Raw genomic sequence first — 13934 nt, 5'->3', positions numbered from 1 at the left:
AGACGTTTCAAATTATAAACTTGGGTCTATGACGTATTCGAGACTAAATTTCACTTGTGCATTATGCATGTTAATTTTATTTCATTGCATATGGTGTGTGCTGTAATTTAAATTGTAATGCCCCTGCTATATGTTCCGTATGTCATTGGATATCAGATGTATTTGTTTGAGCTCTGGTTTCATTCTGTTACAGTTGCTGACAGACACATCAGATTAACTGACCCTCCTGCAACAGTCGGAATGTTGTCTTGATTTTGTTTGTGATGTTTGTTGCGCTACGACGCCCCCTGGTGCCAAACCTCTGAGCTGCGAGAGAGCTGTAAATGTTGAAAAAAAGAAACTCAGTCAGCACCAAGCGATTTTACAAATGGCAGTTGTTTTATTAACCTCAGTAAGAGACAGTCTCCACTTTTATCCATTTTACAACAGAATACTAAAAAAAAAAAAGGAAGGATGAAGTGAAAAATAATGGAATAAGAAGATACTTCTAAATGATCTCGTGTCTTCTCTGAGATTGTTCTTTTTTTTTCTTAGGCCCCCCACGCAGCTGCATGGAAAACAAACCAGATAAACTCACTATCTCTCTCTCACACACACACCTATACGCTGTTGAATGCCTGACTAAAAGTGCTGCTGGCTGTATCAAGGCAAAACCACACACGCTGACTTAATAGATGATAATGAAGCCGATTCAGAAGCGCAGATGTGACTTGTGTTTCACCATGTACCTGTAAACACACAAACACACAGGATTTAAGTTCAAAACAAAAAGTGTCTAGTGGATACAGTTATATATTTATACACACACATACATACACACAGAGTTGCAATCAAAATTATTCAACCACCATTGTCAAAATGGTCAGACTTTCAGTTGTTTGCAATGAACAAATCAAACAAAAGAGATTGAAATAGTTCAACAAAACGAATGCTTCAAGTGATTTCCCCATATTCAAGTGAAAATGCAACTTATAATGACTTCTCCAGTTTCAAAATTATTCAGCCCCTTCATGGCAAGCATCTTTATTACTTAGTAGAGCACCCTTTGGCTGTTATGACCTGCTGCAAACGAGATCCAGAGGCAGACACCAGCTTCTGGCAGCGTTCCTGAGGGATCTTATCCCGTTCCTCATGAGCAATGGCCTCCAGTTCAGTAATATACTTGGGTTTGCGTGCTGCAACCGCCTTCTTCAAATCCCACCAGAGATTTTCTATGGAGTTCAAGTCAGGTGACTGTGATGGTCCTGTAAAATCTTCCAGGACTTCATCTGCAACCAAGCCTTGATGGAATTTGAGGTATGCTTGGGATTATTGTCCTGTTGGAAGGTCCAGTGACGCCCAAGCTTCAGCTTCCTCACAGACGGCATGATGTTTTCTCCTAGGATTTCCTGATACTTCAGTGAATCCATCTTGCCTTCCACACGCTGAAGGTTTCCAGTGCCAGAGGATGCAAAGCAGCCCCAGAGCATCACTGAGCCACCACCATGCTTGACTGTGGACAGTGTGTTCTTTCTTCATTCTTTCGTGACAAAAAGTTCCACTTTTTTTTAATTGCTCCACAGAACAGAATCCCAATACTTCTGTGGCTTATTTATATGATTTTGAGCCGACTTTTCTTGTGCTTCTGGGTCAGTAATGGTGTACGTCTTGGAGTTCATGCATGGAAACCTTCTGTGTTTAGTACATACCTTACTGTGCACACTGAAACCTCAGTGCCTGTTGCACCAAGTACTGCTGCAGTTCTTTTAGTCACTTGAGGGTTTTTCACAACCTGCCTTCTCAGAAATATGCTTGCAGACGTTGATCGCTTCCTTTTTCTGCCCTATGCAGGTATTTCATATATTTCTGGTATTTCATGTGTTCCAGCTCAAGCACACCTGGTGCAACTAATGAAGTCCTTGATTAAATACATCAGGTACTTGAGACAATACCTGTTATACAAACAGTTAATAAAGACACAAGACAAAAGGTCAAGGACACACACAAAGCTATACACCCTTGCAGTTACTACTACTCTACCCCAGACACACACATTCGGTCCTCCCTATCAGAACATTTAATCTTTTATACAACACACCTTCCTTCTTTCACACACATCTTAATGTCACCGAGAGATAATGTAGTGGAGTTGTTGTCGTACCTGTCCAGCGTCTCCCAGAAGCGCAGGAAGACAGGTCGGTCCAGGTGGCGCTTGTGGTGACTCAGCTCCAGCACAGTCACGTCCCACTTCTGCACGTTGGGGTCCATGCGCGCTTCGTCGTACTTCAGGTGAAAAGCTCGGACTGAGGGACGAAATAACGTCAACAGTGAGTCTCGCCGCACGTTACACTGACAGCTTTGTTTACAGGGGGAGCAGAGGGAAACAAAAAAACCAAACACACTACACTCGGGGCATTTCATCTCTACGGGTTCACTTCGACGTTTTAGAAAGAAAAAAAAAAATCATGATTTTTCCAAACCTGCAACCGGAACCATCTCATACTGAATTAGGGCTGCAACTAACTGTTATTTTCATAATCGATTAGTTGGCAGATTATTTTTTTCGATTAATCGGATGGGGCGGGGCAAGCTTTCAGTACCATTTTTTTGTTTATTTAAAATAAAATCCACAAACTGAGTGTTACAAATATAAACTTCAGACTAAAACTTTACACAACTGTTTGTCCAGAACAGAAAAGAACTCAATACACACACACCAGAATATATATTATTAATTTAGGACTGCAGTTTAATTCAGTGCTTTTTGTGCATCCATAAACATAATGCACATACATATACACACACACACAAGTTATATATATATATATATATATAAAAAAATTATTTTATAGTATTTATGCATTATGTTTATGGATGCACAAAAAGCACCTAATTAAACTATAGTCCTAAATTAATAATAAAAACGCACTTTCACTGCACTTTGTGATTTCTGTTACTCACTGTCTCTAGGAATATTATTTTACCTGTGTTTACTTTTGATCATGGTGTTTTAATTAGACATTACAGATCTTACTCGCGCTACACTCTGCATCACCGCATTTACACCGCGCGTTATCAGCAACGCGACCTCATTACGAACATATCACTTCCATTATAATAAACGACAGATTTTACACTGCAAGCGCGCAAATACAGCATATAATGACAATAAACTTAAATTAAACTAAACCTTTTAAACAGCTTGCTCCAGTTTACCCTGCCCCTAGCACACAATGGAGCATTCTGGATATAAACACAAGTTTGTCCTCGTGCATCAGTTTGATTTCCGCAGTGTTTAAAATGCTCTCTGCCTCAGAGGATACACACTTTCTTCCTCAGTCACGTGGCGTTTTCTCCTCTGTCTGATGGTGACTGAGGTCATGTTGGGAATAAAAGGTAACGCTGACAGTAAGTAAATTGATGAAAGTCATTATCGGCGACTCTAGGTGTCTGCTAACGCTAGCGTGCGTATGATGTCATGCGCCGTCATGGCTTATACTTCCAGTTAGTTTATATTTAAAAAAAAAAAAAAAAAAAAAAAAAAAAAATTGCTAGTGTTATATTTGAGATGATATTACCTTTCTAAAATCCACACACTAGGTACTATGGTACTGCAGAGTGCATAGTGTAAGTGTGCAGTACTTCATTTTGGACACAACTTTAGTATGTACTCTCCGAAGTGTGTTTTCTGAACAGAAGTAACGTAATGAATAAATCTCCCCCGCGCCGTGCAGACCAATTAATCAATAATGAGATTCGTTCACAACGATTTTCATAATTGATTATTATCGATTTTATCGATTAGTTGTTGCAGCTCTATACTGAATAGAAAATAAAACTGAATGCAAGAGTGACAGATGATCAGTCGTTTTTTTACGCGCACATGTGCGTGCCTAACATGGAGCTGCGATTTCACTGACAAGCGTATTAAAGCGAGATTTGCTGCTGTAAAGCGACATGTCCAAACAATCGACTTGGACCAACCCTGCGGCGCACACGGTCCCTTTTGGAACGATCTGACGCGCATCAACGGAAGAAAATCTTCTTCTCATCACGTACGACCTCTCGTTAGATGTCTAACGCGACATTACGAAGATCAGAAGGAAGTAGCGGAGATCATTTGTGCCTCTGGTGATGTAGCTAGTAGTACAGTTAGACTGTTTTGCTAATCTAAGCTTTGTAACTCAAACTCACTCTGATTTTCGCACTGATTAGTATATTATTTCGCTTGCCTTTTACCTGTTAGCTTTAGAACGTATACAAAAAGCTACTCTGGCTTCTCGTCGGCACAAAACAGCGCAACTGTCTTGGAGTCTTTTCGACGATCGGTGTTGGATTCCACACAATGGTAACGTGTTGGTAGTGTTTCAAAAGAAATACGTACTTTTGGCGAAAATATCTACAGGAGATCCGTCAGGAAGAAGCCATGGCCAGCCCTTAAACTGCCAGGCAGGACCCTGGACGAACACTGCCACCACACGGTCCCTGGAGGAGGAGAAACAGAAATAAAATAATTTGCTAAAACATGCACAATTGTTTATAAGTTGCAATTAAAGCTACAAGCTTTACAACACTCTAAGCTCCGCCCCCTGAAGAAACAAGCAGGACCGTGAAAGCCACCTGGTGCTTAAGTTTGCACAATAGGTCTAAACTTTTAGTTTATTAAATATTTTTTAAAAAACAAACTGTGCTTATTACTATGTCTTCATCTAGAGGAAACTTAAGACTTGCCCTTCGGTCTTAAATTAAATCGCTTTGCGCCGAGCCTACGCTTGCATCCTACGCTGCACCCCAGACGTGCTATTTAAGCCGAAGACACAAGAACCTCCAGGCAGCCTGTTAGCAAATCTCTCAAACCCAGGTTTACAGAACATCAGGGAGAAAATCTTTATTTAAAAAAAAAAAAAGGCACCTGAAGTGCAAAAGCACTTCATTTTACAGTAAAAGCATCCAAAAATCACAAAGCACAACACGATCCAGAAGAAACGACGGGCGTGTCCGTGTGACCTGCTGCCGCACGCGATCTGCTGCAGTGTCACAAGTCCGCGAATAAACAAATAAACAAACAAACAAGCAGACTGTGACCTAGTGGCAGAAGCATAAACAAATGAAATAAAAACAAATGTCCGCGAGTGCATGTTCCTGTGTCCTACCAGTCCTGAGGTACCAGTTTGAGCGGTTGGTCAATCACACGGTAGGGAACGGTGACGCTGATGCTGGATCCTCCAGGCTGAATCTGTTCTTTACGCCTCTGCAGCAGCACCTCGTTGTCCCGCTGGATGCCCTGCTTCTTCTTCTCGTCGGACGTTGTAAACCTACGAGCAGAAAAATTGTTTTTGAATAAAAAACAAAACAAAACTGTGACCAAAACCGTTTCTTAGCCAGTGTGTTTTTAAAGATCTCTCTACTTGAAATCTCAGTGCACAAGTTTCTCAGAAGCATTCATTTAATCCTATTTAACTAGTCTGTCAGCAAAGCTTTCCACGGCGTAATGAAGAACTCTGCGATAAACTATAAACGCTACTCTTACAGTGAAATTAAGGGAAAAGTCCACCACACTTACTTCAGGTCCTGCAAGAGGTCCTTGGCATTGAGCATGGTGATTAAGGAAGTCGTAGCAGCTGGGATGATGATGATTGGAGTTCTTGAGCCTTAAAACAACAACAAAAAAAGCAGAAGTTCCTGTCCCTTATACTGTGCAGGATTTTTATGATAAACATTGAAAATGTTCAAGCTTGCTAAAAACAAAAACATGATCAGGATTTCTGCATGAACATTAAAAAAAAAGAAAAAAAAAAAAAGGTGTGTATCTGTGAGAAAGCTGCGATACAATGAATGAGTTTTCCGCAGCCATGAGGGAGAGAAAAAAAAAACAAAACAAAAAAACTCAAGCAATTAAAAAGAGCAGGGCATGTGGCATCAGACGTTAAGTGAAGCAGTGACACCCGGATCCGATCGAGCACTGTTACCAAATAACTTTCACTCGATACACACGTTTCTGAATCTGTGATGTAGTGTAACTATTGATAAGGAGTTAAGCACAGAAACTCAAAGGGCAATGCATTAACATACTGACACTACTCTGGTTCAAGAAGATGAGGAAGAAATACCTTTCTTTTGGTTTGGAGGAGGTCTTGCTTGTGAGACTGCAAAGAGAAAATGAGGTGGTAAAGAAAACAACACAGTTTAATAAGTTATACTAACATTAATTACAATAATTCTTTATAATTATAATAATGAGAATATTCCATTGCTTCCAAATCATGCTCTAATTCCTGTGTATGTATAAATAGAGGATGGGTAAATGGATAGATTGATAGTGAATTGGTAGATAGATGGAGGGCAGACAGATGGATAGGTAGAGGATGGGGAGGGCCTGTCAGAATTTGTGGATAGGAAGAGGATGGGTAGAGGAATAAAAATTAGAGGGATGGCTAAATGATGGGTGGATAGGTAGAGGATGGGTAGAGGAATAAAGGGGGAGAATGGATAAATGATGGGTGGATAGGTAGAGGATGTGTAGATGGATAAAGGATAGAGGGATGGCTAAATGATGGGTGGATAGGTAGAGGATGGGTAGATGGATAAAGGATAGAGGGATGGATAAATGATGGGTGGATAGGTAGAGGATGTGTAGATGGATAAAGGATAGAGGGATGGCTAAATGATGGGTGGATAGGTAGAGGATGGGTAGATGGATAAAGGATAGAGGGATGGCTAAATGATGGGTGGATAGGTAGAGGATGGGTAGATGGATAAAGGATAGCTAAATGATGGGTGGATAGGTAGAGGATGTGTAGAGGAATAAAGGATAGAGGGATGGCTAAATGATGGGTGGATAAGTAGAGGATGGGTAGATGGATAAAGGGGGGAGAATGGATAAATGATGGCTTGATAGAGGATGTGTAGATGAATAAGCATAGTGGGATGGATAAATGATGGGTGGATAGGTAGTGGATGGAGTTAGATAGGAGTACGGGATGATGAAGGATATATGTATGCATAGATGGATGTATGGATGGACAGATAGAAGGATATATTAGCAGAAAGAAAAAGAAAGCATTGAGGAAAACGGAGGGAGCGCAGCCTGAGCAGGAGGAAGTGTATAAATTTGGCATGTTTCCAGGCTCCTCGGGCGTTTTGCAGCTTATAACCAGTGACGTTCTTCAAGCTCCTCCACACGTTATATATTGATTTTATTGTGGTGTATAGTTATAAAACTTCACAGGCCAACGTTCATGTGGCCATGAACCCCAACTTCGTACCATCTGCTCAGTGTGGTCTGCCACAATTTATACAGCAGCTCCACCAACACTGGAGTGCAATTCTCAGAGCAAGCTGCTGCTGCTTCCGTGTACAAATACGTCTTATCTAACACTGAACAGAAGGTTGCAAACTACCAAGAGGGTGCCAATATAAATAAGCAGTTTCACCCACGAGGCACATAAACGTGCTCGTTTGCGCTGGACTGAATTTGACCAGGATGTCGGTTTTAACACGTGACACAAATTTGCAACAAGAACACCACTAAAACAAACACTCGAAGACAGAACTGGAGATGTGGAGCACCCACATGACTGGTGCACTACTTTGTAAGGCGCTGTTGGCAAACTCATGTTGGAATCGTTTCCCCAGATTTAAAACAAACAAACAGAGGTTAGCAAACACGGCTAACAAATAAGTCTTAGTAGACAAGAAGACACATACAGTTGCAAGTAAAATGATTCACCCCCCATTGCAAATCGGGTTTACTGTCAACATTTACAGACTTTCAGCCATTGCTCATGAGGAACGGGATAAGATTCCTCAGGAACGCTGCCAGAAGCTCTGCAGCAGGTCATAAGAGCAAAAGGGTGCTCTACTAAGTACTAAAGATGCTTGCCATGAAGGGGTTGAATAATTTTGAAACTGGAGAAGCCATTATAAGTTACATTTTCAGTTGAATTTGGGGAAACCACTTGAAGCGTTCATTTTGTTTAACTATTTCAATCGCTTTTGTTTGATTTGTTCATTGCAAACAGCTGAAAGCCTGTAAACTTTGACAAACATGATTCACAACAGGGGTTGAATAATTATGATTGCAACAGTATTTACCATGGAACATTCTAGTTTGCATTGAGGGATGGGAGAACTAGACTTATGCTAAGAGCGTAAGCACGTTGAGCTGATGGTTAACTGCAATCTATGACAAAGAGTGGATTTATAAAACAACCGGCTTACTTCATGTGCTGCACTAATTAAAAATATATACGTACACTACATAATTAGCAGCTCCGCAGTGGGATTTTTTTTCTTTTTCTTTCTTTTAAACCAACCGAAGAGGCAAACAAAGAAATCTGCAATGCGGACCACGCGGTGTGAAAATCAGATTTAAGGAACAAATCAGATTTGCCGTGCTGTGTGAAGCCTGGGTGCCTTTAGTCTCGGTGTGCATGCTGTGCGAGTGCATTTCCCTCTCAAAAGCTGATTTAAAAGAGGATGAAAAAGTTTTCAAAAGCATTAATCGCTGAACATCATTACCACTATTGGTGGTGTCCATTTTGTGCTTACGCAACCATAACAAATTTATTTATTTTTTCCCCTCTTTTACTCCAATTTCTTCTGTAAACGGTAAACTGTCAAGTTTCTAGCTGGGAAATGAATTCCATTTCTCTTCGCACGTGTCAAGAGCTCACAAGCACACGTCCACACATTATTCGACATCAGCAAGGACGCGTTGCGTTGCGCGCACATGAAGATTTCTGCTCTTTGCGACGTACAAAATAACCCCCCAAAAAAAGGCGTCCTCTTCAGTGTCCACGAATACACCGTGCAGATGATTATTTAGACCACTACGCCATGGGGTGATTTTGTAGAAAAAGGTGAAAATCAAGACGGGGAGGAACGTGCGCGGATTTTGTGCTGATACATTTGGGGGAAAATTGTGTGCTGACGCATGAAATTGAGCTTGAAAATGCAATGCAGGATGGGTGTATGAGCAAGTTAATCAACTGCCATATGCAGCAGATGGACACACACACACACACATGACTGGATGGATGGATGGATGGATGTGCACTCGTTCCCACCTGGTCTCGGAACAGGCTGCATAGCAGGAGTCTGGGCCTTCCGCGCTGATGCTCCTTCCTGGAAAGATATCGGAGACGTATTAATATTTAATACCTTAATATCCGAGTTAATAAGAAGAGTTAACATCCGAGTTGGATGTAAAGCACGTTAGGAATAACTCGGAGGTCAAAATTATTACAAGAGCTTTTAAGCAGAGAAATGATTGCCTTAATAGCATTAATAACTACAGATGCAACGATAGTAAATTTCCCAGCCGATATCGATAACCGATTATTCAGAGTGATATCGGCCGATACCGATAACTCTGCCCTTTATGCCTTCTTTTAAATTAAAGATTAATTCCCCAATTCAGAAAGAAATGCAAATAAAAACTTTATTCTCTCCATTTCAACAAGTTGTTTCACAGTAACTGGTCTTATAAATAAAAGCACATTACTCCAACATTAACACATTAGCTAAATTCTGAAGATTAAACCAAGTTATTAATTCATAAGAATGTTATTAATTCATATTAACATTAACTGAATTCTAAAAAACCTTCTGGCGGGCCACTCGGACATATTCTGATACCGAGCCGGCGGAGGACAGCGACATCAGGCAGGATGTCGTGTAGAGGATGGCGGCGGAAGAGTGCAAACCAACGGCGGCATTCCAAGCCCCAGTAAGCATGAGGGGTTACTGCGCCTTGGCGCCAGGTGGCAACCGGCCGTAAAACTAAAGGCCAATTACCTATCTCCTAATCATGAAAGAGAATAATAAAAGAGCTAACGCGAAGAGCTAGCGCGTCCCCCGAAGTGACGGCAAAGTTCCATCGACCATAAAAGTACGCATAGCGAGTTGGAATGTGGGTTCGATGACGGGACGCAGCGCAGAATTGTACTGCTCAGAAGAGGCATCAACATCTGTTGCATATAAGAGACGGGGCAAAATCACAGTCGATCGGGAATGATTTTAAGTTTATTTATAACGGCACCAAATCTAACCAAAATGGCATTGGAATAGCTGTGGACAAGTACTTCCAAGAACGTACAGTTGAAGCGAAAAGATTAAGCGATCGAATTCTTATGGTCAAATTTGATTTAGACGACCAACCATGAATGAATGTCATGTCATAACAGCCTATGCGCCACAGACCGGTTTGCCACAAGCCGAAAAGCAGCTATTTTGGGATGACCTATACGATCTGCTTCAGTCTATTCCGGACTCAGAGTCAAAATACATAGGAGCTGACCTTAATGGCCATGTCGGACAAAAAACTACCACATGCCAGACGGCACATGGAAGCAGAGGCTTCGGCAGCAAAAACGCACAAGGAGAGGACATTTTAAGCTTTGCATGACCTTCAACCTTGCAATAGTCAACACCTTTTTCTCGAAGTTGCAAGAACACTTAATTACCTATAAGAGTGGTGGAAACTGTATGCAGGTGGATTACCTCCTCGCAGACCGAAGTCTCCTCAAGACATTCAGGGACTGCAAAGTTATCCCCGGAGAACCTTTTACTTCTCAACCTCGACTCCTTGTCGCTGACTTTACAACACCGGGACCAGTGAAAGTAAGAATTGAAAACGTTGCAAAAATTTGCTGGCATAAGCTAGATCAAGAAGAAGGGCATAGATTGTGTGTATAGTTAACCGACTACCTAAACAAAGATCACACAAAACACTCAGCCAACACCATGTGGGATGAATTTCATAAGTACTGTAACCAAAAGGCAACAGAATATCTGGGCGTATCCAGAGGTGTAGCCAGAGACAGTAAAGACCCTAACAGGTGGGAAGCAGAAGTACAGCAAAAACTACAGACTAAAAAAGCCCACTTCAAGCTCTGGCAACAAACAGGCAGTGAGGAGGACCGTATCTCTTATGGCACTGCAAAAAAAGATAGTAAAGGCAAGGGCCGGTACTAAGGAAGATTTATATGCCAAGTTGGAAGCCGCACCTAATGATAAGCAACTCTTTAAAGTCGCAAAACAGAGACACCGAGATACCCAGGATACAAAAACCAAAGTACATCAGAGACGCTCAAGGACACCTATTAACATCTAACGATGACATAAAGCAGAGACAGAAAGAGTATTACTCAGAACTACTCAACCAAACATACCCATGTGAACCACCTCAAGAACAAGCACCTGTGGAAGGTCCTTGGCCAATAATCATACTAGATGAGGTTAAATTAGCAGTCCTTAAAATGGCCAATAACAACGCCACTGGGCCTGATGACATACCGTCAGAGTTGTGGAGGAGGTTAGAAGAACCGGGAGTTTATTTCCTGACAACATTGTTCAACAAAATTCCTGATGACGGTATTCCAACTGCATGGAGAAAAAGCTACCTAGTGCCATTTTACAAAAACAAAGGTGACATAAGCCTATGCAGGAACTATAAGGCTATAAAACTGATATCACACACCTTTAAAATCTGGGAACGGGTAATAAATAGAAAATTGTTGCATCTAACTAATGTCACTGAAAACCAGTGCGGATTCGTTGCAGAAAAATCAACAATCGATGCTATACATACGATTTGAATCCTTATGGAAAAGCATAGACACAACAAGAAAGATCTACACATGGTGTTTATAGATTTAGAAAAAGCTTTCGACCATGTTCCGAGACCACTAATATGGCAAGCTCAACGATCACAAAAAGTGCCCGAATGTCTCATCAATATAGTGGCTGACATGTACGAAGGCATAACCACTAAGGTGCGTTGCCCAGCAAGAATCAGCGACTGTTTTGAAGTGAGAGTAGGAGTTTATCAAGGTACGGCACTCAGCCCCCTACTTTTTAACCTGGTGATGAATTACGTAACGGCGGAGGTGCAGCATTCAACACCCTGGGACATTCTCTACGCAGACGATGTCGTCCTTATCAGCGAAGACCCAAGAGAGTTCCAACAACACCTGGAAGAATGGAGAGCTGTGCTGGAAAATGCTGGCCTTATAATAAGCAGACAGAAGACCGAATATATGCACTGCAACTTTTCATACAGCAACGAACATTACACAATTTCGCTCCAAAACTCTGCACTTAACCCAGTCACCAATTTTAAATACCTCAGTAGCATTCTATCTAGCGATGGCTCTACTGACGCCAATATCTCGAGTTGCGCGAATGCAGCGTGGCTGAAAAGGAAAAGTTTAACAGGAGTGCTCTGTGACAAAAGAATGCCAGTGCAAATCAAAGGCAAGATTTATAAGTCCGCTGTGAGACCTGCTTTAACATATGGTGCTGAATGCTGGCCACTTAAAAAACAGCAGACAGAAAAGCTAAGTGTAAATGAAATGAGAATGCTGAGATGGTCTACAGGGTTGACACTCCTAAATAAGGTTCCAAACAATACATCAGGGGCAGTTTTAAAGTCAGACCACTACCTGAAAATTTGACTGAAGCGCGTCTACGATGGTATGGACATGTGACGAGAAAACCAGAATACCACATGACCAGAAAAGTGCTGGAGCTTGGTACAGGAAAGAGAAGCCGTGGAAGAACCCGCATAACATGGATGGATGTTATAAATAAAGGCCTCGCTAGAGACAATATAGACCCAACGACGACCCAGAACAGAGCAATATGGAGGCACAAGACTAGGAGAGCTGATCCCAAGTAGATATGGGAAAAGGCCAGACAAAGAGGAGAAGAATTCTAAAAAACCTCCTGATGGTTTTCACATTCACTCACCACAAACACATTTCTACTTCATCACTGAACATCAAACTGGTAATATGTAGGCCTAATATAAATCTTTTTTTTGGATGATATTAACTCATTAACATTAACTACATATGAAATATACTACTTCATAGTAGTAGTGGGGGGGGGGGGTGTTCTGCTCGTTTCATTGCTGCTACTTCCGGTGTAAAAAATTTTAGCAGTCCAGAGCTTACAGAGTTTACAAACTGCTGTTTTGTCATCATCCCACACAAGAGACATCATCTTTACAAAATCGATGTGTTTTTCCCGCCCTCGTTTGATTGACAGGATACATTCGGCCCTGATCATCGTACGTTTTTTAAACTATCGATAGCGGGAAAAACAGCCTTTAACGGCCGATACATCGGTGCATCTCTATTAATAACCCTTACGAATGCGATGAAACAGCAATTTTCCAACTGCATAAACACAACAGACAGGTTTGAATTCCATCGTTGTACCGCGCTCGTCATACCTGCGCTATCTGCCCGACATTTACATAACAGGTCTCTGTCTTCCCTGTCCACATGCTGGATCACATCCGCTTTGGTACTTTCCAACCCAACAAGCCATGCCAATGCTATTACCTCAGACTTCATACCGCAAGCAATTTTCGGCGTATATGTACTTTTAAATTGGATGCTGGATTACGAACAAGCTTCCTGAAGAGATTTTCACTGCTTGGGTTGGACACTGGTAGCCTGAAGTAAAACATTTACGAACGTAAGCACACATTAACTACCATCTAACCGGACTTTCGTTTAGTCATTAAATTAAACATCTACGAGCCTGTACAACACCCAGTTTTCTGACCCAATCTGACCCAAACAGAAACGGCTCACACACACACACACACACACACACACCTTTTACATTTACACTTTGGCTTTTATTCTGCAAAAAACTGATTAGAAATCAACTCAGATTATTTGGTATAAAACAGGATCTTGGTGGATTATTTTTTAAACTAGCACAATCTGGCAACCCTGTGGGAAACGGTCCAGTCTGCTGTTCCTCCCCCAAAGCGTGCGGCAGCATCATTCCTCCCTCAGTGTGCAACCATTTATTAGTGCATGCTGCAGTTCCTATTTTGACCACTAGGAACTAAATGTGGAAGCTACTAGATCTAGAAAGGTGACCAAATCAACAGAAAAACAAAAACAAACAAACAAAAAAAAACCCTGCTCCGA

At 41.5% G+C, this 13934-nt stretch overlaps 1 protein-coding gene across 1 annotated transcript in view; it reads right to left on the bottom strand.

Annotated features, from left to right (window-relative positions):
- Positions 1 to 356: 356 nt before the first annotated feature.
- Positions 357 to 13934, bottom strand: part of cdc73 (cell division cycle 73, Paf1/RNA polymerase II complex component, homolog (S. cerevisiae)) — a 31601-nt gene continuing 18023 nt past the window's right edge. Inside the window, exons 11-17 of the mRNA XM_053628520.1 lie at positions 9048 to 9105; positions 6090 to 6125; positions 5543 to 5630; positions 5133 to 5294; positions 4364 to 4464; positions 2141 to 2282; positions 357 to 728 (exon numbers count right to left, since the gene is read on the bottom strand). Coding sequence (XP_053484495.1) covers positions 692 to 728; positions 2141 to 2282; positions 4364 to 4464; positions 5133 to 5294; positions 5543 to 5630; positions 6090 to 6125; positions 9048 to 9105 — 624 coding nt within the window. The 3' untranslated portion in view covers positions 357 to 691. The remainder of the gene's footprint in view (positions 729 to 2140; positions 2283 to 4363; positions 4465 to 5132; positions 5295 to 5542; positions 5631 to 6089; positions 6126 to 9047; positions 9106 to 13934) is intronic.

This window comes from Ictalurus furcatus, chromosome 7 (assembly GCF_023375685.1).
Source record: "Ictalurus furcatus strain D&B chromosome 7, Billie_1.0, whole genome shotgun sequence".
Classification (NCBI taxonomy): Eukaryota; Metazoa; Chordata; class Actinopteri; order Siluriformes; family Ictaluridae; genus Ictalurus; species Ictalurus furcatus.
The sequence above is the reverse complement of the archived record's forward strand: the minus strand, read 5'-3'. Positions and strand labels throughout refer to the sequence as shown.